The sequence below is a fragment of the Anolis sagrei genome, chromosome 6, assembly GCF_037176765.1.
Source record: "Anolis sagrei isolate rAnoSag1 chromosome 6, rAnoSag1.mat, whole genome shotgun sequence".
NCBI lineage: Eukaryota > Metazoa > Chordata > Lepidosauria > Squamata > Dactyloidae > Anolis > Anolis sagrei.
In genome coordinates this window covers 104,780,826-104,807,680 of record NC_090026.1, presented here as the reverse complement: position 1 = coordinate 104,807,680, position 26,855 = coordinate 104,780,826, and the positions used below count along the sequence as shown (strand labels likewise).

Below are 26,855 nucleotides of genomic sequence, written 5' to 3'. Positions count from 1 at the left end.
CTGTAGAATGCCGTTTGACAACATTTTAAACTGCTGCAGCTCAATGCTAGAACATCACAGGAGTTGTAGCTTTGCAAGGTCTTTAGCCTTCTCTGCCGAACGGCCCCTTCCACACAGCTGAATAAAACCCCACATTATCTGATTTGAACTGGAATATATGTCAATGTGGACTCTAATAACTCAGTTCAAAGCAGATCTTGTGGGATTTTCTGCTGTGATATTCTGGGTTATATAGCTGTGTGGAAGGGCCCTATATCCTACAAAAAAAAATCCCACAATATCTGCTTTGAACTGGGTTGTCTGAGTCCACACTCAGATAATGTGGGATTTCCTACCTTGATATGCTGGGATATATTCCCAGAATATCAAGGTAAAAAATCCCACAATATCTGCTTTGAAATGAGTTGTCCACACTCAGATAATGTGGGATTTTCTGATATTTTGGGATATATGGCTGTGTGGAAAGGCCTCAGCCTACAATCCCATTTAATTCAGTTCAAAGCAGATAATCTGGATTTTATACAGCGGTGTGGATGGGCCTGAAGTAGCCGTCGGGGCAGATCTTCTCATATGAGGCGGATTAAAGAGAAGCCCTTTTGTTGACTAGGCCTCAAAGCCTGCTCTCGAGTTCCCGCAGCGCCAGCCGGCTCCGCCTCAGAGGCGGCACTAGGCCTTCTCGCTTCCTCCTTCTCCTCCTCCTCCTGTGTGGGCTCTGAATATGGGGTAAAGGTAAAAGGGAGGCCCCGAAAGGAGGGGAAGGAGGAGGAGGAGGAACAGCCTCCGCCTTCCCTGCTTGTTTTTCTGTCTTTGCTTGCAGTCGCGCTTGTTGTGGCTGGAGTTTGCAGGCCTGAAGAAGGAAGGAAGGAAGGAGCCCGGGCGGGCTATGAGGTGAGTGGGAGGCATGGCGGCCAAGTGGAAGGCGACAGGAGCTTTGCTCTCTCTTTTCCTCAAGGTGCCCGGGTCGCCCCTTTCGAGGAGGGGGCTGAGAAGCTGGAGGCGCCCACAACAGGGAGGCAGAAAAGGGACACTCAGCCCTTTGAGGAAGGTGGGAAGAGAAGGAGACGAGGTGACAAGGCGGCCCCGTTTGAGATGTTTTGGGGAAATGCCCCTTTGAGGAAGGGGAGAACGGGAGAGCTTGTTTTCCTGCTGCTCCAGAGAATGGTGCAGGCCTGGGCAAACTTGGGCCCTCCAGGTGTCTTGGACTACAATTCCCACCATTCCTAACAGTCTCAGGATCTTTCCTTTTTCTCCCTCAGCTGGGCAAACTTGGGCCCTCCAGGTATCTTGGACTACAATTCCCTCCATTCCTAACAGTCTCAGGACCTTTCCTTTTTCTCCCTCAGCTGGGCAGACTTGGGCCCTCCAGGTGTCTTGGACTACATTTCCCACCATTCCTAACAGTCTCAGGACCTTTCCTTTCCCCCCCTCAGCTGGGCAAACTTGGGCCCTCCAGGTGTCTTGGATTACAATTCCCACCATTCCTAACAGTCTCAGGACCTTTCCTTTTTCTCCCTCAGCTGGGCAGACTTGGGCCCTCCAGGTGTCTTGGACTACATTTCCCACCATTCCTAACAGTCTCAGGACCTTTCCTTTCCCCCCCTCAGCTGGGCAAACTTGGGCCCTCCAGGTGTCTTGGATTACAATTCCCACCATTCCTAACAGTCTCAGGACCTTTCCTTTCCCCCCTCAGCTGGGCAAACTTGGGCCCTCCAGGTGTCTTGGACTACATTTCCCACCATTCCTAACAGTCTCAGGACCTTTCCTTTTCCCCCCTCAGCTGGTGCAGGCCTGGGCAAACTTGGGCTACAATTCCCACCATTCCTAACAGTCTCAGGACCTTTCCTCCCCCCCCCCCCAAGCTGGTGCAGGCCTGGGCAAACTTGGGCCCTCCAGGTGTCTTGGACTACAATTCCCACCATTCCTAACAGCCTCAGCCCCCCCCCCCCAGCTGCTAAGCGGGAATTGTAGTCCAAGACACCTGGAGGGCCCAAGTTTGCCCAGGCCTGCAATAGTGGATTTGTACTATAGGCACCCACGTTATGAACAAGATCAGTTCTGTAAGTTTGCTCTGAAGTTGAATTTGTGTGTAAGTTGGAACAGGTACTTTTTAAAGTGCGACACCAGCCAAATATATAAGCTTTGGATAGAATAGGGAAGGGTGAACACCCCTGTGGTCTTTGTTTTGCAGCCTGTGCCCCTGTTCAGAAGACTTCAAATCACTGGGTTGTTGTAGGTTTTTCCGGATTACATGTAGACTTCAAATCACTTTTTGTCCCTGGGATCGTTGGATTTTAAAAAAGGTGGTTGAGGAAACAAGGATTGGTGATAAAGCTTCAAGTGTGACACCTTTCCCCATTATAACTTTTTCAAGGAGTGAATTTCCCTTCTAAGGGTAGATTTCTCTCACTTCCTGTTTATTATTATTATTATTATTATTATTAATAATAATAATAATAAAATGTTATTTATATTCCGCTCTATCTCCCCAGAGGGACTTCAGGGCAGATTCCAAACATAAAAGGCAAAAATTCAATGCCCAAATACAACAACAACACATCCATAATAACAGAATTTATACAACTCAGCATATTAATACGAATTATAATTTAAACTAAAATTGAACAAAAAGCACAGTCTGTTATAACAGACATAAGACAAAACATCAAATGGAAACAGTAATTTCCCATTTCTTTGGGGCAAATTGATTAATCATTGCTCAAGATATCTATTGAACTGGTAGGGTGGGCAGGGCACAGATACGGATGGCAACTATTTATTTAAGATATTCTTACCCCTCCTTTCTCCACAAGCAGACCCAAGGTGGCTTACTACAAAATAAAACGTACAGTACAAAAGTTTAAACATGGTTATAATCAAACCTTCATAAAACCTGTTACCACCTCCCCCGTATAATAGTCTGATATCCAAACAATTAAACCTTGAAACTGGTGTCTCACCATTGTTCTTAACTAGGAGTAGTCAGGTGGGATATGTTTAGCAAAAACAAACAAACAAACAAAAACCGCACACAGCTATCTCAAACAAATCCACACAGAGAATGATACAAAACTAAAAAAAAAATCAACTGGCTCTCGTTCGGTTTCAGTTTGTGTGTATATCTGCCTTGGAATGACACCTTGAATTTTGTAGGTTTTTCTTAGGCTGGGAAAACTTAAGTGCTTTTTCCAGTTCCTTCTTCTGAAATATAGCCTACAATACCTGATAGTCTTTGGTGGTCTCCCATCTCAGTACTATCCATGATTGATACTGATTAGCTTTCAAGGTCAAGCTGTAGGCACACTTAAAACAAATGAGTGCATTTGTGGTGTTTACTACATTTCTGATGCATGGGGACCTTATGGGGTTCTCTGGGGCCGAGATAGTGTAACTTGCCCAAGATCATCCAGTGGGTTTACATGGCTGAGTGGGGAATTGAGTCCTGGTCAATCAAACCACTACACCACTCTGATTCTTGGTGTTTAAGTACAAAAATTTATTTATTTTTATTTATTTTGAGGTTTTATATACCGACCCTCTCACCTTCAAAGAGGGATTCGGACCGGTTCACAACATGTGTTAACATACAAAAAATATACAATAACAACACAATGCTACTTCATTACACGGTTATTGTTATTATCTAATTACTGTATTATCTAATGACTATATAAGCTTTAGAGCCTGTTTTATTTAAGGCATTGTGCCATAGTATGCAGGTTAGTCAATCCAGAACTCATGTTGCTGTCATGGATCAATATTGAAAACCCATTTACACCTGAATACTGATCCAGTGTATTTAAATTCATGGTTATTTTTTAACTACGTATTTAGTTCTCTTGTTTTTACTGTTTTGTGCTGCACTTAGTGTGTGTCAGTTGCTGTTCAGATAAGAAATATTAGCAGAGAGTAAGATTTGCTGACAAAGTGAAATACATGTTTACTAACCGCCCTGAAAAGTACACTGTGAACCAGAAGACTGTTCTGTGTATCAAGCTTCATTTTTATTTGATGTGCCAAGAATCCTGAAGTATGATAAAGTGATGAGTGCATGTGAAGTCTCACACAAACCATATACACAGCAGGCATTGCCATTCAATTTTAACTATGAAGTTTAACTCATGTCTTGTGTTTTCTGTATTTTAATCTTTGTTCTGTATATTTTAAAATATATATTTAATTGAAATACATTTTGATATGTCTTTTATATAATGCTTTGTAATTATGTGTTTTAACTGTGTCGTGCCCCACCTTGAAGAGAGGTAGGAAAGAAATAAAAATTATTATTAGTTGTAGTATTAGTATTATTGTTATTATTACTAGTAGTATTGTATAAGGTATATTTGTTTATATATTATCATATATGATATACTTATGTGCTTATTTTATATACCATATATTTTATGTGTTTATATGCAACACATTTGTTTATGTGTTTATATACAGTATATTTGTTAGTAGTTTATACTACACATAAATATTTTATTATTATATTTATTTAATGTGTTGCTTTATCTCTCTTGAAAGGGACTCAAAGCAGCTTAACATAAAAGCATTAGTACACAATTTAAAATATACAAATATACAAACATTAACACAGAATTAAATATAAACAGTATTGAAAATTCACAATTAAAAACCATTCAAATATTTTAAATGCATATTCAAATTTAAATAGTATAGAGACCTATTTTCATACCTCTGCAAGCAAGATCATTTCTGCTTCTCTTACTGACTCCCATATTTAAATGCACAAAATTATATATTTCACAATACAATTTTTCTGTTTCTGTAGATCACCATTATGGAAAACCAAGTGACTGATCATTCTGAAGAGCGCACATTTCAGTACCAGAGTTCTCTTCCTTCGTTGCCAGTTCCTGCACTTGATGAATCGTTACAAAAATACCTCGATTCAGGTATGTCTGCTTTTAATGATTGCTCAATAAAAATAAACTGTAGCTAGAGTTTAACTATTGGAAATAATACTACTTAGTCAGATATATTAACTATAGGCTACTAAGGCTTTTGAAACACAAGAGTGGAGTGTTAGTAGGAAAGGCATCTGTATGGCTTGTAGTGATAGTTAAATAAAATGAAATTATTAATTATTTATACAATTAATGTGAGTTGAATCTCAATAGTAGTAGGCTATCTCGAAGTACAAAAAAACACATCTCTATTTTAAAACTGTAAGTATTGGCATGTTTCTGTAGTAGCAATAAAAGTAATAATGTATTTCTAGCATAGTCATAGTATTGAACCAAGTACAGGCAGTCCTTGAGTTACAAACATCTGACTTACAAATGACTCATAGTGAAACAACAAGGAGTGAGATAAATCTACCCCTCAGAAGGGAAATTCGCTCCTGAAAAAGTTATAAAGGGAAAATGTGTCACAATTGAAGCTTTATCACTTGTAGCATTTCATTTTTTTTCTGTAAACCATCCTGTAAACTTTGGAACATAAATAAAACGTGAAAAGGTACAAATATGTTTGTTGTCCCATCCCCCCCGATAAACATGTATGTTTGTATGTTTGCAGTGAGACCTTTCCTAAAGGAGGAAGAATATCAACGGACTCAGGACATAGTAAAAAGATTTGAAAATGGAATTGGAAAGGAACTACATCAAAAATTACTTGAAAGAGCAAAAGTGAAACGAAATTGGGTATGTTTTGAAGAAATTCTGAACTTTTTATAAATATATGCTGATATCAACCTTTTAAAATATAATAGGCTGGAAAATGATGTGAGGATTATATTTTAGAAATAGTTAGCATTGTACTCAGTGGTTTGGTCCTTACCTATGTTTTTACCTTTCATGTGAACTATGACTCGTATTATTTGTCATGTGGAAACCCAGAACAAATATTTATGTACTGGTTTCCCAGCCTAGTCAATTCATATTATTTGGATTTGTTCTCATTGGGTTTAGTCAGTAGGATTCATTGAGTATTCTTAAGCATATCTTATTCTAAACAGGCAAATATTTACAGCACTACAGCTTATATTGATTTAAAATCCATGTTGCTTCTTAATTAGATTATTAGTTAAGCAGTCAGTCATTTCAACCTTTTAAATTGTACATTGTTTTACCATATTGTGTTTGAGACCTGCATTTTAAAGCTTATTATATACACAAGGTTTTAAAAATTGGGCTTATTGCTTTTCAGGTATGATAATAACATTCCTGGGAAGGAAAAGGAAATCCTTCTAATTTTGTTATAGAATTTTTTACAGTCTTCTAAAAGATTGGAACTCTACATTTCCATTCTTCCTACACCATCTTGCAGCAAGACTGTCCCCTTCTCACAGCCTTTTATTGTGTGGGTAGGACATGAGCAGTCAGATATCATGGATATCATTCTCCTGGACCTTGTCTTTTGGAAGGTCCAGGAGAATGCCTGTTTCTTTATGCATCCAGTTACATGAACACAGTTAGACACACCCTGCCCATGTTGTCTTCCCTAGCAATAAAGGACATGGAAAATGAGAAAATTAACGGCAAAATGATAATAAAAATAGTATGCAGGGAAGTTTGCTGCAGATAGAGGTGCTGAAAAACTGCATGTATTGCAATAAAAAGACAAATACAAGTGTAATTTCGAATTACATCTGTGTATGTTGCAAACAGGATACTGACCAAAACCTCCTATGCATTCAAACAACAGGTGTCCAAAACTAGTTTTATTAAATACTCATCTATTCCTGGAAGTATAATTAAAAAAAAAAAGATTGCAGAAATGAGTGGGGAAGCAAAGTGCAACATTTCTGGATTTTGCAGAATGTTGCACTTTGCAACATTTTGTACTTTTGTACTTTTTTGTACAAAAATTTTGTACTTTTGATAAAACCTTTGATGTTGTATGTTGATTTTTCAGGTTGTTTTTTTTTTACTTAGAAATATATATGGAGGATAATATTGTACTTGCCTGTATTTACAGTTAATTTTAAGTTACATGGCTTGTATATTGTGTAGAGTAGGGAAGGAGCCAACCTCTTAGCTGTATATAAATAAAGTAAGCTAAAACATGGAGCCCTCAGTGGCGCAGTGGTTAAACTGCTGAGCTGCTCAGCTTGTTGACCAAAAGGTTGCAGGTTTGAATCCGGGGAGCGCCATGAGCTTCCGCTGTCATCCCCAGCTTCTGCCAACCTAGCAGTTCGAAAACATGCTAATGTGAGTAGACCAATAAGTACCACTCTAGCAGGAAGGTAACGGCCTCCGTGTAGTCATGCCGGCCACATGACCTTGGAGGTGTCTACTGACAACGCCAGCTCTTCGGCTTAGAAATGGAGATGAGCACCATCACCCAGAGTCGGACAGAGTCTTAATGTCAGGGGAAAACCTTTACTTTTACCTAAGCTAAAACATAGTATACAGAGTTTCTTTCGCATATTATGAACTGTAGTCCAAAGATACTTATCTCAGGTACAAAGATTTTATTTGAACAAAAAAATGTTGCTGGATCAACATTGTTTGAAGAGTTTAGATGTGATATGAAGAACTGCTATTTGAGCAATAGAAGTTCAACCTGCATATGCTGAACTCCTTATGTTGTCCTTTGTATCTCGGCCATGAAGTATTGCTACTTATCCTAAGATCGTGAAATAGAAAAATCCTTACATAGCTAACTGCTGTTTCTTTTCAGCTTGAGGAATGGTGGCTCAATGTAGCCTATCTCGAAGCTCGCTTATCAACACAAATCTATTACAATTTTGGAGGGCCAGGTCCTTACCTTGAACACTTCTGGCCAATGAAAGAAGGGACTCAGATAGAAAGAGGCTCCATAACTGTATGGCTTTCTTTGAAATTCTGGGAACTTCTGAGAACGTAAGAAACATAAACATGCAGTGTAATTTTATCTATAGCTTTGTACAATTTCTGGTCACATTTTTATGCTTGGTGTGTACGTTGCTAATGTTCATTGATTCACCGAGTTTATTTGAGAAAACATGCAATGTTGTAATAGGGGAGAAAGTAAAATCCTCCTTTATAAAGTAAGATCTTTCAAGCACATTTTCATTTTCTTATTGTCCATAGTTTCATGTTATCCTTAATTTTTAAAATGTCATAGAGGCGATTTATTCAGGTCTCTGCAAGAGTGAATTCATCCCTTTCTTAGGAATCCATAGTGAGAGTGAGAAAAGGAGTGAAAGAGAGGGAGGGAGCACAAGGGGGAGGAAAGGGGTGCAAAAACTGAAGAGGGCAGTGATATGTTTGCCTGTTTCATTCTCTTGCTCTGAATTAACTTCCTTTCTCCTTTCCACGAATAGAACATCATTCATAACAGGAATGCAGTCCTTAACTTTTAAAAAGTTGCCTACTCCTGATAAAGATTAATATTGCATGCTGCCATCTGTTTACTACTGCCAGTGGCAATTCTTCCAAGTAGACCTGCATAGGTTCAGATGGTATCCTACATAAACAGAATATAGAGCACATCTTTCAGGTAGCATTGATTACTGATCCACATTGCGTGTTACACGAGAAGGCAAGCCTTTAGAATGCTAGCCAATCTTACTTGGAAATATTCTTACTGGTTGTCAAAATGCAGTAGGTCATTAGTCTCTGAATATAAAATACATGTTGTTCTCTTCTTTGTAGAGAAAAGTTACGTGTCCACAAATCAAATAATATGCCTCTGGATATGAGTCAGTTCCGAATGCTATTTTGCACTTGCAAGATTCCAGGAACGGTGCAAGATTCAATTGCCAATTATTTCAGGACAGGTAAAGAGAGAGCTTTTCTAGATTAGAAGAAACTTAATCTTCATGTTTTCTGCATAATTCTCATTGCACAGATAAAGTGTCCACCAATTACACTTAAATGATTATATTCTTAGATCTGAAAATAAGCCCACATGAACTGACTGGGACTTATTTCTGAGTGGGCATGTTTAGGATTGTTTCTCTGGTTTAATAATCAGTAGCAATTGATTGTCTTGATTTCTTTTGTAAAGTACTGTAAGCTGTAGTGTGCAGAAATCATAGGTTGATTTTGTTCTTCTTATTGAGCCAGTTACTAAAAAAGATGTATTTTAAAAATTTGATTAGACAAATATTCAACCAAAATTCAGAAGCCTTATAAAGGATTAAAATATTATCATAGCAACAATGAACCAGTGTGATGTAGTGGCTGTACTAATATTTGAAAATTCAGGTTCAAGTCCCTACTGAGCCATGAATCTCACTGGATGACAATACAGCATTCTCTCTTACTCCCCCACCTGACCAACTCATAAGACTGTTGTAAGGATAAATTGAAGAGCCATGTATTCTGCCTTGAACCCATTGAAAGGTGGGGAATGAATGAATATAACTATACTGGATGCTACAGCATCTCCCAGCAGTTAATGCAGGCATCACAGAGTTTCCACAAAACTGTGGTCTTCGTGTTAGAAAACAAACAGTTCACCTAGAGTGCAGAGTAAATTTCAAACCTTTAGATGACTTCTTTGCCTTCAAGGCTATAATTCCCTGAGCACATACTTTGCAGCGAGTCTCACTGACATGCATGTAATTTATGTCTAATAAAAAGTACCTGGAAGGGAAGTTTCTGTCAGGTGTGATTCTCCAGTCATGGCTAGCACTCCAAACCATAAAATTTGCCTTCTTCCTGTACAGCCCTGTAGTGCCTTCAAGCAGAATAGTCAAGTTCAGCGACTTCCCTAAATCTAACTGAAAAATGGATAGATTAAATTACCTTGACTTCACTTTACTGTCTACTGTCACATTGTAAATTTTCATTCATTGAGTAAATATGTTGCATAAAAATATAATGATAACATTTACAGTGCTTAAAATGTATAGAGTTTAAGTTTAATTTTTATTCTGCTGCAATTGTTAGCAAATGATGTCTTATGTCACAAGTACACCTAGTTCCTATTGTGTATTGGTCCTGCTGGCAGGCAGATTTTTGGACTTGTTGTCCAAAAATGTAAATTTCCAGTTTTTAATCCTTGTAGTCTATTTTCTAAGGTCCTTTTATGATAGGAGAAGGAAGTGTTTATATTCTTATAGTTGATTATCTTATGTATCTGTTACTAAAAAGGCTCTTTTAGAGTTGCTTAACAGGAATGCAAGATTGTTATCTTCATGGGCTAAGCCCTTTTACTTGCTCAGAAATTGTTGTTATTCTCACTACTGATAGTGTGTAGGTGTATGCTGTGCATTATGTAGAAATAAATGCTTTCTCACTGTAATGACCTTAAAGGGATAATGAACTGCCTCTTCATTAATAAACCTACATTCATCTGACAGGACACTAATTTTCTCTTAGGGAAGACCATTAGCAGCTGTCAGATAGAGCTAGAATGATAAAAGATGTTTCATGTCCTATCCATGTTGCCATTATCTGATAGACATTAACTTCTTACCCCTGAAAGAGACAGTGTATTTAGAGAAAGTTGTAGTAGTGTGAAGTAATGTGACACATCACATTTCAGAATAAACATTTTTATATCACTGAACCTTTAACAGTATTGCCACAATATGCTATAATCTTTCTGTTCTCATTAACCTTGCAATGTGGACTTTGCTGGTTTATAAGAAGCACATTTTTTTCTGTTTTACTTGTATGAAATAATGTCCACCTTTGAACACAACAGTAGGTCAGGCGTTTTTGAACAGTGTTTTTATGTTAAGCAAATTGCATGCTTAGGCACATAGCTCAGTCTTTCCTGCTAGTGCAATTTGCCCATAAATTAAAAATAGTTCATTTAGCATGTTACCTATTAAATGGAATTCTGGGTTTTCCTCTCTTTACAAATAATGTGAGAAAACGAGGTTTTGGATCCTGAGTTATTTGGAGACAAAACTATGGCTCTTGGTCTGCAAAAAAGACTTTGAACACGTTTCTGTTATTATAGTACATTTCTTCTGTTCATATGCTTTTTCTCCAGAGAGTGAAGGTGAATGCCCATCTCATTTCGTAGTGCTGTGTCGAGGTCGATTTTTTGCATTTGATGGGGTACATGATGGCCATATATTAACCCCACCAGAGATTTGTAGGTATGTTTAGAATTAATATGAGTTAAAATCTCAAAGTAAGGTCTGTATATGTTAATATAGAAAATTGCTTAGGAATTGGTCCCATTGAATAGGTATTGTATGGCATTAACAGTTAAAGTTCTTTTTTTCGGTTCAGTTTAGTGCTTTCTTTATGTGAAGTAGATATTCAGCTACTAGTTCATGATACAGCCTATGTACAAAACAGTGTAGTGCCATTTAGAAATATTTCTATATCTTGATTGAATTAATCGTTTTAAGGAAGATAATAGAACTTTATTTTAGAGAGCTGCTTGCAAAAGGTGAATGGAGTCTACATAAACAGCAGTACTTTATGTACTGAGTCATATTATAAGAATTACTCTTCAACAATAGCTACATTTAGCTTATGCTATACTAACACTTGTTCTTAATTCTCATCCATTGTTCATTCACTTTTTGTACTTGTACTTTATGCTTTCTCAGCTGTCTTCATACTTAATTTTGAGAGCTTTTTAGGAGGTGGATTCTAATAAAATGTGATTGCCTGTCACTTGTGATTAATTACCTTATAATTAATCAACTTCTGTCCATGAAGGACAGGTAATAATTACCAATAATGTTAGATTAATGATTTATTGAGCCCCCGGTGGCGCAGTGGGTTAAACCCCTGTGCCGACAGGACTGATTGCAGGTTCAAATCCGGGGAGAGGCGGATGAGCTCCCTCTATCAGCTCCAGCTCCTCATGTGGGGACATGAGAGAAGCCTCCCACAAGGATGATAAAAACATCAAATCATCCAGGCGTCCCCTGGCCAACGTCTTTGCAGACAGCCAATTCTCTCACACCAGAAGCAACTTGCAGTTTCTCAAAGTCGCTCCTGACACAACAAAAAAAGATTTATTTCCAAAAAACAACAACCAAATAGCAAAAGGAAGCTAGGAATTTGCGCCTGCCCTTGGGGATAGCTGCACTGACAATTAAAAAGGCAAAAGTTCTAAGGTGCCATGTTGCCAAGGACTGTGTCTGAGTAGAGATCCTGAGTAAACATCAGAGGATCTTGGGCATGGAAACATGCTGCTAGTTTTTTAAAACTGTTGGGAACTTTTAGCTCAAAATTCAAACTCTGATTAAAGTTAATATATTCACAGCATAAGAAAATACAGTATATTTTGATCTGAGCTGCTAGCTTGCTTTAATACATTTCATAATTTGTTTTTAGGGTATACATTGTAATGTTTATGTTTTAGTCTTTATGTCTTAATGGATTGTTTTTGTTTTTGTTTTATTTTGATGCTTAATTATTGTTGTTATTCATCATTCTTTTGTATTATTTGATGTGTTTCCACCTATTTTGAGGCATTGAATGTTTGCCTTTTTATGTGTAAACCGCCCTGAGTACCTCTGGGGAGAGAGGGTGGTCTAGAAATAAAGTTTTTTAATTATATTATTATTATTGTTTCTAATCAAAGGCAGCTTTACTACATCCAAGAGAGATGTCACAATGAACCTAAGGGGCCTGGACTGGCTGCATTAACCTCTGAGGAAAGAACTCCATGGGCAAAGGTTAGGGAAGATTAATTTCTTTTTTAGAAGAGGCATGGGTACAGACTATGTTCTCTAATGTTTCATAGACATGTCATTTTGTTTCCTAGGCACGTGAATATCTTATCAGCCTAGATCCAAAGAATTTGCTTCATTTGGAAAAAATACAGAGCAGCTTATTTGTGATCTGCTTAGATGAAGCAAGTCCCCAAGCCACTCCTGAAGATTATTCAGAGGTATCTACATGTTACATTTGACTGAAGTCAGTTGTCCTTGTAACTTCAGAGCCAGGATACATGAAGGTATTGATTTCACTCCACTTTCCAATTTAGGACTGAGACAGATGGAACAGTGTTAGAATCAACACTTCAGTATAAAGCTGTCTCATTCTAATATATCTCCTTCCTTGTCCTCACAGTTTGGATGTCAGTTTGTTGCAGAGAGAAATAATATGAAAGAGCTTAGAAGAGTAAGAGAGTCAGAGAATGGGAGCAGGAATGATTAGTGTTATTACATAGTAAGAGAAAGCAACATTTTTCAACATTTTTTTTATTCAGTCAGATGGAAGGATTTTTTTTCTCTCAATATTTCATTTGGGAGATGTAATAGCCTAGATATGTAGTTTCATTCTGTATCCACAGAGTAAATCTGCTCATTGAAAATAGTACATAGTACTTCATCTCTGTGTGCCTTTTAAAACTGGGGTTTCCATAGTGGCACACATTAATTTATGGTTTCTGAAAGCTGTTTGCAAGAGCAGGCCGGTTACTGTTCAAGTTACTCATAGCTGAAAGGTTAGAATGAAATAACTGACATTTACATCTGTGGGAGCACTGTAGTTAGATATTTATTTCTTAGAACCAATTTGCATTTTATAAGCAGTTGTAAATATGATGAAAGATATGCCAGGTAAATGAGTAGTTGCATCAGTTTGGCATGTTTTCACTTGTGCTTGTGTTTGGAGATGGGCATTTCCCTTTTAAAACTATTTAATGTTAGGCAATGCCAATATATCTCTTGTTCTTGCCCTACATTATAAATCAGTTCTTTGCAGCACCTTTTTTATACAGGTCTACTCAGAAATTAACCTACATGATGTTGACATAATTTATTCCTAGGTGAACATGTATAAGATTGTAGCCTTAGTCTGTATCTAGAAGAGCAGAAGAGAATAATATTGTGTTGTTGTTTACCCACACCGTTATATCATATTTTCCCTGACATGCCTATGGTGATCTGCTGTAGATAAAATGACTTGGAATCTTATAATATAAATCTGAAAAGGGATGAAAATACTCAAATCACTGTGCCAGTTTGCTTGCATTGTTTATATCAGGAAGGAGAAAAATATGGTCTGTATGCAGCCCTTTCAGTTCTCTTTTGATGCCCCTAATGCCTTAGCTTCCTGGATATCCCCAAAGTTCCCAAATCCCTGCTAACTATAGTTTTCAGGCTTATTTTCCATCTCAAAGCCCTGCAGAAATCCTGAAATGCATTTAAAAAGTAAGAGAACCAGTCTATAATTGGGCAGAAATGAAATGAGAAGGGATGTTACTTTGTCTTTAGGTTGTTGGTTTTTTGGCACAGTATAACTGAGAATTATTCTTTGATTCTATGAATGTGTTCTGAGTGAAGAATGGCCTCTGCCCTCTGTGCTTACCCCTGGTTTATACATTTAGTGAATTTTCAAAATGTTCAAAGGAATGGGCGTTGCAGGAGCTACTTCTAGAAATGATGGTTGGGGTCTTGCTGTCTCATTTTTTCTTGTGGATGCAGCCTGATGAAGTGGAAACTATATAGTTGCAGTTTGACTTCTTCCTTTCTCATTTCCTCAGATTGCCAAGTGATAATATAGTGAATGCTCATTTCAGAATTCATAGTGTTGTTCTATTACCTAGGTCACGAAGTTGTCACTAACAGGTGATCCAACGCTACGTTGGGGAGACAAATCCTACAATAAGATTATGTTCTCGAATGGATTATTTGGCTCAAATTGTGATGTAAGTGTTTTTTAAAAAGAAATCTGTGACATCTTTGTATTTCTCAATAACTTTGCCTATAACTTTTTTTAAAGATGGGATGAGATAATATGCATTTCCATATAGCCATTTGGACAGTTAGTTTGAGACTGTATGGCTTTTCAGAAGTGTAAAAGTTCTGTCTCTAGGCAACACAGATTTTACTACTGTGGGTTGAAACCCTAAAAAGGTGAAGTTTTTCCCTCAAATTTAAGTCTAGTCGAGTTCCGACTCTGGGGGGTGGTGCTCATCTCCATTTCCAAGCTGAAGAATCAGAGTTGTCTGTAGACACCTCCTAGGTCATGTGGCCAGCATGACTGCATGGAGTGCCGTTACCTTCCCACTGATCTACTCACATGTGTGTGTTTTCGAACTGCTAGGTTGTCAGAAGCTGGGGCTAAAAGCAGGAGCTCACCCCATCCTGCAGATTCGAACCTCCGACCTTCTGGTCAGCAAGTTCTGCAGCTTGAAACCCTATTTTGGTACAATTGAAAAGCGGACTCCCCATTCCCCATAGCAGTCTGTCCTGGCCCCTGAAACTGCTGCATGGAAATGCATAGCATGTCTGCTGAATCAATTGAGCTGAAAAAAGAGGACCCTCTTTTGAGGGTATTGTGGAAATTATCTTCTATTAGTTCAGTTGCCTCATTCTCAATGTATCCCAGTGTGTACATACCAGTTTCATAGGTTATCATAGCTACAATTTTGACACAGTAGTCAAATAATAAAGGAATAAACACATAAAATAATCCTGAGAGATTTTCATGAAGAAATAAAATTCAACAAGCTTGCACCATAGCTTTGTTGCTTTACATAGGCATGCCTGTCTTTTATATGTTCCAGCACTCTCCTTTTGATGCCATGGTTTTGGTTGTCTTCTGTTCTTTCATTGATACCAACATAATTGAATTAGAGGGAAGATGGAAGGTATGTAACAATTTCCATTTTCATCTGTTCCCCTTGATATCATTCCTTTTCCTATGAAAATCAATCTCTGAGGTCTTTCTTCTTATTTTAGGGATCGGAAAAAGTGCGGGATATCCCTTGGCCAGAGGAGCTTGTGTTCAGTTTGGATCAGAAAATGCTAAAAGACATTGCCCGTGCTAAGGAACAGTATGAAAAGAAGGTTTGTATGTGGTTTATCTTTTTCTTTAAGTCCCTTCTTGTTGAGATATCCTATTTGTTCCCATAATTTTGGGGTGTAGAAAGAGAGCAAGGTGCTGTTACATTCTCTTTTCCCCTCTCCCCCTCCCTCCCTTTTTCTTATCACTATGTAGTGTCTGGAATAATATACAAAAAGGTCATGTAATTCGAGAAAAAAATATTGTAGTTAACCAAGATCCTGGCTCTCCTTTTCCATCACATTCATCGGATATTTGTAGTCTCTTCTGATTTTTCTTCTATAGTGTGGAATAGTCTGTTGTTGTTGTTTCCCACCTGACATAATACATGTTTGTATTTCTCAGACATCTGATGTAGAATTGGTGAATTATGCTTTTACTTCCTTTGGCAAAACTCTGATCAAGAAACAGAAACTTCACCCTGATATATTTGTCCAGCTTGCTCTTCAGTTGGCTTATTACAGACATCATGGACAGTAAGAGAAATTGTTATTCCAGCAAAACCCTCAGCATGTAGTATCAATTAGCCGTTATTGATTGATGTATTATCAATATATTTGGAATTAGATCTAGAGTAGATTAAGGGTACATCCGCTTCATTCATCATGACAAAATGGATTCAACCCAGAATGTATAATTTGTAGAGCTCTTATGCAGCATTGCAGATGGATATAACTAGTAACTTGTCAAAGTTACTAATACCGTATTTACTAAATTGTAACTAAATTTGACTAAATTCCCTCGCAAAAATCAAGGTGTGCATTAGATTTGTGTATTACAGTGACTTTAGTGCTGAGGCAAAGCAAAAGGAGAAGTTCCTTCAGGACCTGGAGCTCCTTTTTGAGGGTCGTCATTTCTAATTTAATTGCCATAGCTAAATGCTGTACAATCTGGAATTTGTAGTTTGGTGAGGCATCAGCATTCTTTGGTAAAGAAGGCCCCAGGCTTTGAAAAACTACACCTCCCAGGATTCCATAGTATTAAACCAAAGCAATTAAAGTGGATTCATTTTATAGTATAGATTCACCCAAGGTTTTCTTTTCCATTTCTGAATACTTTTGTTTTTAAAGAAGGAATTCTAAGCAGGCAACAACTGTAGTGGCCAAATTACAAAGAGTGCATTTTTGGCCACTGTGTATTACATTCAGAAGCAAAAACTTTTTTTTGGTTTCAGGATTTTGAAAATTAGGTGCGCATTGGATTAGATGTTGCATTAGATTAGAGTAAATATGGTACTTCTGTGCCATGAAATGTTTGTGTAGACTTTTGTCCTTGCCTCATTCTTTACACTTGCAGACAGTCTTTTAACGACTGTACAAGCAAATTCAATACCCTGGTTTATTCTCTATTCACTTCCTTCATAGATCCAAGCTAGATTATTGTCATGATTCTTTTATTTAGTACTGTTTTATTTTATCATATTTTCAGTGGTTTTGTTTTGTGTGTTTCCATCGTGTGGGTTTACTGTACCATAGCAGATAAAAGCAAAATAAAATAAAATAAGGAATGATTAAAATGCAAAAAATAAAACTGAACTTCTTGGACTTCAAACATGTCTTTGGGTTACAATATAATACACATATAAATGAATAGCAAAGCTTTGACACAACTATTACCATTTAAGCAGCTTTTATAACATTTTTTAAAAACAACACTTCTCTATTGCTATGTTTGTTTCGCTTTTGTTAAAAACATGAGAGTGTTGTGGCAAATTAAAGATTCCTTGTCAGGAGGTCTGTCCTTTGTAGGATATCAGGACTGAAAAAGGACCTCTTGTGACATAGATTTCAATTGTCCGCTTAATTTGGGGGGGGGGGGTTGAAAAGAGATATAACCATGTTTAAATGTTTGAAAGGATGTTATAAGGAAGAAGGAGCAGGCTTGTTTTCTGATGCTCCTGAGTCTAGGGCTCAGAGCAATAGGTTCAAATTACAGGAAAGGAGATTCCACTTGAACATTAGGAAGAACTTCTTGACCATAAGAGCTGGTCAACAGTGGAACTGACCGCCTTGGAGTGTGGTGGTGGATTCTTTTTTGGAGGCTTTTAAACAGAGGCTGGGTAGCTATCTGTCGGGGGTGCTTTGATTGAGCCTTTCCTGTATGTCAGGGGATTGAACTGGATGGCCTGTGTGGTCTCTACCGACTATAATTTTATCCCCTAAATTCTAACAGAAATTGATGTTGATAGTACTAGCACATTAGTCAGTCTAGGTTAGATCTGTCTTTTCTGATTATGGAAAAATGGCTTGTGTAATCAACTCTTCACACTCAATAGCATTTGTTTTCCTTTTAAGAAAACTCGAGTTACCTGAAGATTAGATGAGATTGAAGGACACACTTGAATTACCTCTTTAAGTGGTTGTCTCCATTTATTTCATGTTCCTGCACTTAAAGATAAGAGGAAATGTCCTCTGGTTGTCCAGAAGAATTAGCAGAATCTCTAATCATTTGTTTTTGCCATTTTTTTAGTGCGAGCTCTTCATTTTGTAATAACACATACTACTTACCAATAGAACCGTTACTTCACCTTATGTTATAGTTGTATTTTTCCAATTGTGATTGTCCTAACCTTTTTTCTAGCCCAGGTTGCTGTTATGAAACTGCTACAACCAGACGTTATTACCATGGCCGCACAGAAACTATGCGGCCCTGCACCATAGAAGCAGTTGAATGGTGTAAATCCATGCTTGATCCAGCCTTTACTGTAAGTACTTATAATGAGTGTGATATATTGTAGCTAAAAAAATTAGACAAATGTGTAGCATCTTTCTTATTTTATGTTGTCATTATAAAAAGAAGCTCCGAGTCAAAAATCACACTTGACTTCAAATCTGCATGGAGTGAATTTCAGTGGGGATATATGCTATGTTCATTTGATAATTGTATGTCCTCTCATGTACCAGCTTTCTTCATAATAGGGAGTGCAGATACTGAAGTAGTCCTATTATGTAATACATAAAGTTAACAAAAACTCATTAGAGGCAGAAATCAAAATTCCTTCCTTGTTAGATACATAGCATTCTCTTTCAACAGCAGAACTCATGTGGTTTCATTAATTCTTTAATTTTAAGTAGGGCAGTGATTGAGCTCTCTTTCTCCTTTGATTTCCTGTATGGTAGGAATTAGAAATCTGAGACAAAAGTAGGGAATCATTTGTTTCTCTGGTTTTTTTTTCTTTCCACCCTTCCTATTTCAGTCTATTCCCTAGACAGTTTTGTTTTACCCCCATTTGATTTGTAGTATTCATTCACATAAATGGGCCTGTTTAGAAACTGGTTAGCTGAAATCCCACAAGATTCTGCTCAGGTTTCTTATGCTGCATACTTGCTGCTGGACAAACTACCTGTGTTTGTGTAATAAAGCTATGAACACTTTATTACTTTACAGAGCAGACTCTGTTCACATTCTAGCTTGGTGCTTCAATCTCACTGAGCTCATTTTCTCATTTGTTGTGTTTAAGGGTTATTTCACATTACCCACACATTTAGTGCAAGGCATGTGCAGCTAATATCCCAAGATTGCCGGTAGCCCAGATCTCTTCTCCTGAGATGTAGTTTGGTAGCTTGGTTGTTTGATTTTCAAAATGGGGAAATGTTTTTACTATATTTTTTTTCCTAAATAAGTACAGTAATTTCAGATGTATGATACAGATATTGTGCTTGCTGTATAAAATAGGATCATGCAAGTGCTGCATAAAAGCCAAAATCCTATCCAGTCAAAAATTGTGTTTCAAGCAAGGCATGAGTTTAGTGGTTTCCTCTTACTCACATTCCCAAGCAGTGAGAATGGAAAAGTATGTTCTCTCTTTAGTCATCAAGACTAAGTCTTTGACTGATCTCCTACATCTGCCTTCTCCGGTTTACTTCTGTCCCAGTACAACTGATCTTTGTCAATGTCCACAGCCAGCTAATGGTTGGCAGTGATTGCCCAGGCAGTCTGGTTTCAGCTAATTCTGAACTTTAAATAAACATGCTGAGTGAAGTCCTTCTGTTTAAATCTCTTACAACTAAGTTTCCTTGGATGACTTCGCCTTCTGGTATTATAAAAGAAAAGAGATTTGCGTTTTCTGTTGTCTTCCAGTTAAATAAATGAGACTAGCAAAACATTTTTCTACATTTTCTACATGCTTACGGCAGGCCTCTTTTCATAGTTGCTTGTTACATTGTAGCTTTGATGAGATCCAAGACTTTCTGAGGTTCCTAATTAGAAATCTATCCTTCCTTCTAGAGCAGTGGTTCTCAACTTGTGGGTCCCCAGATGTTTTGGCCTTCAACTCCCAGAAATCCTAACAGCTGGTAAACTAGCTGGGATTTCTGGGAGTGGTAGGCCAGGGGATCCACGGGTTGAGAACCACTGTTCTAGAGTGTAACAGAGCACCCTTTACTTAAACTTGCACCTCAGACAACTTTTTAGGCCAAATCAAGCATTCAGTTGCATTTAGAACCTGCATGTTCCTTGGTTGTGCGTGTAGCTGGTTGTATTTTTAAATGTTCACAATCTTTACTTAAACAACCTACATGACAAAAGACTCGTTAGAATTGGTCCCGTATTTGATTTTGCCTTTTTAAAAAAGCCATTGCATTTCAATAGTTTGTTGTTGACCCCAGCTGTAATTCTGAGGACCAGAAACAGCATGGGGAGAAACTGTAAATCTGGTAACTGGTTAATGGCTGTTGAAAAAGAAGAGGAAATAAATGGCCACTGATCTCTCAGTTGGAATTGTTGGGGAAGAAACCATAACGTGTGGATTGGATCTTATACTGTCACCTTTGTAAGGGGTTTTTAAATGGTTTTGTGCAATTAATGTCTAAATAAAAACTCATCGACTCTACTAAATGCACGTATTGTTAAGCAATGAAACAACAAATACTATGTTGTTCGTGGATTTCCCTTTCATCTCTGCAGGCTGGGGATATCCTTTTGAAAAGCAAGTGTTGTGTTCTGACTGATAAGCTTGCAGCTAGGCACTTGTTCCAGATTAGTTCCAAAGGGCTATGAAGTACTGATTTTGATCTAGATAGCAGGTTCTAACCCATTCAAGAACAAATTTCACAATGCTTTGAAGAAATGAGAGACACATGCATTTTTTTTCTTGTCACTGCCCAGAGCAACTTTGGAGTTTCACTGGTAGCTATGCGTTTTGACGTTAGGAATATTTTTTGGTCTTCTTGCAGCTCGGCCAACGAAAGCACCTTATGCTGAAGGCCTTTGCAAAGCATCATAAACTGATGAAAGAGTGTGAGAATGGAAAAGGTACTTACTTCTTCTTCTTGACAAGAGATTTTTCCTTTCTGATAAATTGAGACTGGTTACTTGACTTCTTTCCCAACAGACTAATTAGCTGATTTGTACCTTCTATAATTTCTAATACTTCAAAGACAAAAGTCACAATCCCACGAGAGCACATTGCTGTCATCCTTTCTTTTCCTACACAGTTCCCAATCCTTTCTCCCACTTCCTTGCCACACTCAGGGGAGCCAGCTGTCTTAATGAGTCACAGCAACTGAATTATATTTTGCCCCTCATCATAGGTCTTTTGGGTGGGACCTCTGAAAATCTACAGCTGGGATTGAGACCAACCAAAAGTTAGAGAATAATGTGCTACTTATTCAAACAGAAGCGTATTGTATTTGCTTGACAGGATTTGACCGTCACCTCTTAGGCCTTCTGCTTCTCTCCAAAGAGCACAGCCTTCCTATGCCTGAAATCTTCCTGGATCCTGCTTTCAGTAGAAGGTATTTAGAAGCCCTTTGGAAAATACAAGTCTGTATCTGGGAATAGAGGCCCAGTATTCTGGGTGTGATGGGCCCATAAGTAGTCTTTAACAGATTAGTTAATGAAAGAAGGTGGGAACATTTATAGTCCAAACAGTGCTGTGGTGGGCCAAGGAGGTGACCTTTCTTAAAAGTGGAGAAACATTTACCTGTTGCTTCTAGGCCTAAAGTGTAGAGTTGCTTGATGCTGTCTTGTCTCCCATTGTGAGACCATAAGGGCTGTGTTGGAAGGTCATCAAAATATCTCTCTTTATGCTTTCATGTAGATCAGGCATGGGCAAACTTGGGTTCTCCAGGTTTTACAGCCAATCGACTGTTAGGAATTGTGGGAGTTGAAGTCCACAACACCTGGAGGGCCAAAGTTTGCCCCATGCCTGATGTAGTTGATGGATGAAGTACTCTTCCTCCAGCATCATCTGTTATTTTTGAAAGGGAAAGAAAGCCAATTGGTTTTATTCTACTTCAGGTTTGATACAATATTTTTATTTTTATTTTGATTCACAGTGGTGGAGGTGGAAATTTTGTGCTTTCCACTAGCCTTGTAGGCTACACAAGAGTCGGGGGAGCTGTTGTTCCAATGGTGCACCATGGTTATGGCTTTTTCTACAGAATTAGAGATGACAGGTAAGGACAGTTCAGCACTATTCAACAGGACTATGTAATACAAACAAGAATGTATGAGTGGATGACACTGGTTGTGTAAGTACCTGGGATTGAGTGCCTGAAGTTAGAGGTACATGGTTCCAGAAGTGCTCCAGGACAGATTTGAATAATAGTGTCAGCCCAGACTTCAGAAAATTGTTACAGAGCAAAAAGTAATCTGCTGCATTGCATGATAACTAGCAACAGTAAAAAATAAGTACCTTGGCACGTAAAATACTATAGTCTTATAATTAAAGTTAATTAAATACTAGTGTAACAAATCCATTTTTAACTGTATAAAATAATTTTCAGATGCATCAAACCAGAAGTATAATATATGCAACCAATATAATAAACCATATTCAGGAGGATATATGATGCCACAGAACAATGATGTTTCCATCAACTATGTGCTGATTGGGCCAGAAGAGGTTACTTAATGTATATAAACATCCATTACAATACAAGATCAATAGATTTAACTAAGTTACTAATGTAGAGCACTAGCTCTTGCTTGGGATTTGGTTGAGGGAGCATATTTTAGGCCTCTGAGACCCCAATTCAATACTGAGTAGGTCCTGGTTGTAGATAACCAAAGCTGGAAAACAGATGGGAAGATGTAAAATTTTAGTGGCATATAGAGAGGAGCTATACTTTGAGCTGTCAACAGGGTACAGTGCCAAAGGTCAAAACCTGGCATTTCAGATTTTGCTTGAGAATTTTCTACTACCAAATGTAGATACTTCAGAAAACGCATGCTGGGTTTTTTTTTATTTAAAAAAACCATATTCTACCTCCATAGTGATAATTATAGCAGTGTTTAGCATTTCTCAATACCTGTTGCTATCTTTTAAAATCTTGATAGTTTTATTCAAGTGGTTATAAATATTTATTTAAACACACGTATTTAACTTTTTTCCCACTAATAGAATTGTTGTGGCCTGCTCTGCTTGGAAGTCATGCCCAGAGACAGATGCAAAAAATCTGTGTAAGATTCTGTTCCAGTCTTTTGAGGACATCATCAAAGTATCAACCGCAGCCCAGCTATAAAGAGGATCCTGATACTATAGTGCCTTCATCCAAGTGTGCATTACCATGTCTACTGAACACTTGAGGAATGAAACTGTAAGCCAACAAGAGTGTCTTAACTTGATGAAACGCTTCCTGATAGCATAAACTAAGCAGAAATAATGGGAAACTTTTAAAAAGTGAGATTTACTGCAGTAACAATGCAATTTTCCTTGAATATGTTTGCAGCAACAATGCAAAATGCATAAAACTCTTTGTAGAAACTATGCAATGTTAAACTAAGCCTCAGCAATGCAAGCCTGACTGAATCAATAGGAATTTTATACACTTATTTTACACTAACTTGTTTTCATAATTTTCCTAGTCATGAGATTCAAAATTAAGAGATCATATAATAGTTTGTATCAGTGGTACATATAAAGCAGCCATTGCAGGGATAATGGATTTTGGTTCTTTTTAGATAGGAGTCTATCATGGTTTTTGTTTTTTTTTAAAAAAAAACTTGTTACTTCTAAAATTACTCTAATACTTGAGATTATTGCTTTATGTATGTCATAGCTGCTATTCAGTTTTACATAATGTGATTGTTGTTAATTCAACAGCTCTATTAACAAGCTTTTCAAGATAAAAGGAAAAAATGCCATGAGTTGAGAAATATGTTCTAGATTTTATTTTTTACATTCCAAACAAAGAACAGAAATTGAAATCATACTTGACAGTCCGAAAAAATGTATTTTGGTGATTTAGAAGCTATGTTTGATATGGTTGCCTCACCTGTATAACCTAACAATATTCTCAGGACTTTGGATTTCCTTGGTATGTGGGGCAAGGGGAGGATTTTGTTTTCTCAGCTGTGTAATTTCTTTTCTCTAAAATAAAGCCACCTCAAACACCGGTAAGTCTTACCTTGGTTTGTACACAGAAACATCTCTCTGTTGCCAGGGGCAGACCTTGGAGATGACTTACTCTCTTCCATAAACCTGCATGTGGCTTTGTTTTAATGAAGCCACTTAGGCCCCCAATTTCTGCTCTCCCCTCCACACCTAAGACAGTTTACAAGCAATTTTAGAGTCGGCACAAATCAGCATCATACTTACATATGTCTAACCTGGAGTTACATATCAGTACTCATGATCCCAATGTAATCACTATGATGGCACCTGATCTACTGAGCAACAGTTATGCTGAGAGGAGACCTATTCTGTCAGTGATTGAGGAGGGAGATAGTGACATTTTAATCCTTCTGTCTGCAAATTAGGCTGAGACAATCAGAAGGACTATTGCAACCTTACTCCCTGGAAGGAAAAAAAACTATCTGCAATCCAATAGTCAGCAGAATGGATCTCCTTCTCTTAATGTGGCTGATGCCAGGCAAATTAAGTGTGACGGGGGACAAGTTAGTTTGACATAGGTATGCAAACAAAACAAAGTAGCCCTGTAAAATTCCAGGCACTGATTTTTTTAAAAGAAACTTTATTCCTGTTCTGTTCCTGTTTAGACCACTTACAACAATGCAGTCTGAGCCGTGCCACATGCACAGTGGAGGACCTTACAGCAATACCAGAGGCATTCCAAGTGGCCAGCTTCTGGTCAAAGGAAATTTAGTATAATATTAAGATTTTAAACTTTGTTTGTGGTTTTTTATACATTATAACTGTACTCTCAATTAGCTTCTGACACCATAAAAATTTAATATTGGTGTTGAACCAGTGCAGCAGTCATATTGTGCTTTAACCTAACCACAATTTGACTAAATCCTAGTTCAGAGGTTTTAGATACAACAGAGAATTCTCATTCTAAAATGAAAGCAGGCCAAGAAGGAGTGAGTTGCAGACTTCTAATGAAAAACTATAAGGGAAATCTTGATATAGCATGTGATGAATGAATATCTGACTTTTATTACACAAATACATCTGAGAAAATAGAGCAATATCTCACTAACATGTTAGTAACTAACATTTCTTTACCAGTTGCAATGATTTAAGCTCTTGATACAGATGTTCTATATAGACATTGAGTCTATAATTGTGCAGGACTACAGGCTAAGTGCAGAGATGTGCAATCCACTATTTTTCAACCCTTCCAGAGTAGATGGTTCCTAAACATTATAGTGCTCCAGCAAGCATGGCCAAGTAGTTGGGGTTTGTCTGGAGTGGCATCTATAATCTGAGGACCCAAATGGTCAACATAATTATATCCAAATTTCACTCTCTTCTGGCCAGCTGAAAAGTATTACTACACTCAACGATTACTAATTTTATTGGTGGAACTATTTAAGATTAAGAGGCTGTCTGTAGACAAGGTCTGCCACCATTTAGAATCAAAAGGTGCTACAAAATCCTTTGGCATATTTGTGTCAAGATTGGAGATGAAATTATGAATACATAGAAAATATTCACTTGAGAATGTAAGATATTGGGTAACCAGCTTTCTAACATTTGAGAGGTGTAAGGTTAACCAGTCATTTTGGATACTGTACATACACCAAGTCGACTGCCAGACCGTGCTTGTATAGCAGGGGAAAACAACACCACTTAAATCCTACATTTTTCATCTAATGGGAAGTATAATTGTTTACAAAAAGACTTAACTATCGTAAATAAATACATTCCAAATGTTCACATTACACCCTTCAGTTGAAAATAAAATATACAGTGTATTTTTTGGCAGATGCATTCTGTATAATAGCTTTAGAAAATGTTAAGATAATAGACATTTTTTCCCAGGCACTTAACATAGTTTTGCTGTTACGGTCATCACAATACTACCAAAGGGAAGAGGACGTGAGGTCTGTCTTGGGGGTGGCGGCCTGGTATTGGCCCCCTCCCTCCCCCCACCTTTGCCCCTTCTCCCAACCCCCCCCCCCAGGGTTGGGGTTGGTTGTTAAGCGGCTCCTCGGAGGTCCACTTGCCACTTTTGGTGGTGGTGGGCCCTGACGTGAGGGCTGCTTTTGTCCCAAGGGGGTGCTTTGGGCCTCTGCTCCCCCACCCCCAGCTTCACACTCTTCCCTCAGCTCACCTTTCTGCGGCAGCCGGCTCAGGCCTCCCCGTCGCTCTTGGCGTGGGGGCTAAGACCGCGCTTCCTTTTTTTTTTCTTTCCCTTTGTTGGTTTTTTTTTTTTGCGCGCATGCGTGCGCGAAGAGGACTCCCAGCCAATCGTGCGCCGCCTCCTTTTTGCCGCGGCGCGTCGGCTGGTGTAGCCATGTGAGGGGCGGCCCGGGTTGTGGGCTTCTTCCACCAGCCCCTGCCGCCTCCTTCCTCCTTCTGTTGGGCCATTTTTTCTTGGCCTCTTGTTAGGCCTGGCACTAGGGTTGAGCGCACCCTATTGCCGGGTGTGCACGCTCAGCTGGCCAGTGGCAGCCCGCTGCGGCTGGAGCGCACACAGCTGGCCACCTCCTGCGCTGTTGCCCAGGCCCTAAATTGCCTCCAGGGAGTGTCTGGTGGGACATGCCCTCCTGTTTGCAAAGTGGCTGATTACATCCTGAAAACTGCTGGATGACCAGGGTTCTATTGACTTGTAGCCAGAGTCCACCAATTCCCAGGCTCACCACTCAAACCAGCAGACCTTATTGCAGCCGGTCCCTATGGGCCAGTTTTTGACACCTGCTACCCTTGCCCAGAGGTCTCAATTCATTGGCCAACAAACCAACCACATCTACAGGCCTGTTGGAAACATATCCTTCACATTTTCTGGATCCAGTTGCTTTTACAAGGCAGCAATAACAAGTAACCCTGGGTCGTCA

The 26,855-nt window shown here is 38.3% G+C and overlaps 1 protein-coding gene across 1 annotated transcript; it reads left to right on the top strand.

Moving 5' to 3' along the window:
- The first annotated feature begins 713 nt into the window (after window positions 1–713).
- Window positions 714–24,007, top strand: CROT (carnitine O-octanoyltransferase). Its single transcript, XM_060782322.2, has 17 exons — window positions 714–888; window positions 4,793–4,916; window positions 5,542–5,666; window positions 7,648–7,829; window positions 8,604–8,728; window positions 10,900–11,008; window positions 12,457–12,550; window positions 12,640–12,765; window positions 14,428–14,529; window positions 15,391–15,474; window positions 15,566–15,673; window positions 16,014–16,144; window positions 18,249–18,372; window positions 20,843–20,921; window positions 21,310–21,403; window positions 21,947–22,066; window positions 23,014–24,007. The coding sequence occupies exons 2-17, from the start codon at window positions 4,802–4,804 to the stop codon at window positions 23,132–23,134; spliced, it is 1,839 nt and encodes a 612-aa protein (XP_060638305.2). The 5' UTR covers window positions 714–888; window positions 4,793–4,801; the 3' UTR covers window positions 23,135–24,007.
- The last annotated feature ends 2,848 nt before the right edge of the window (window positions 24,008–26,855 follow it).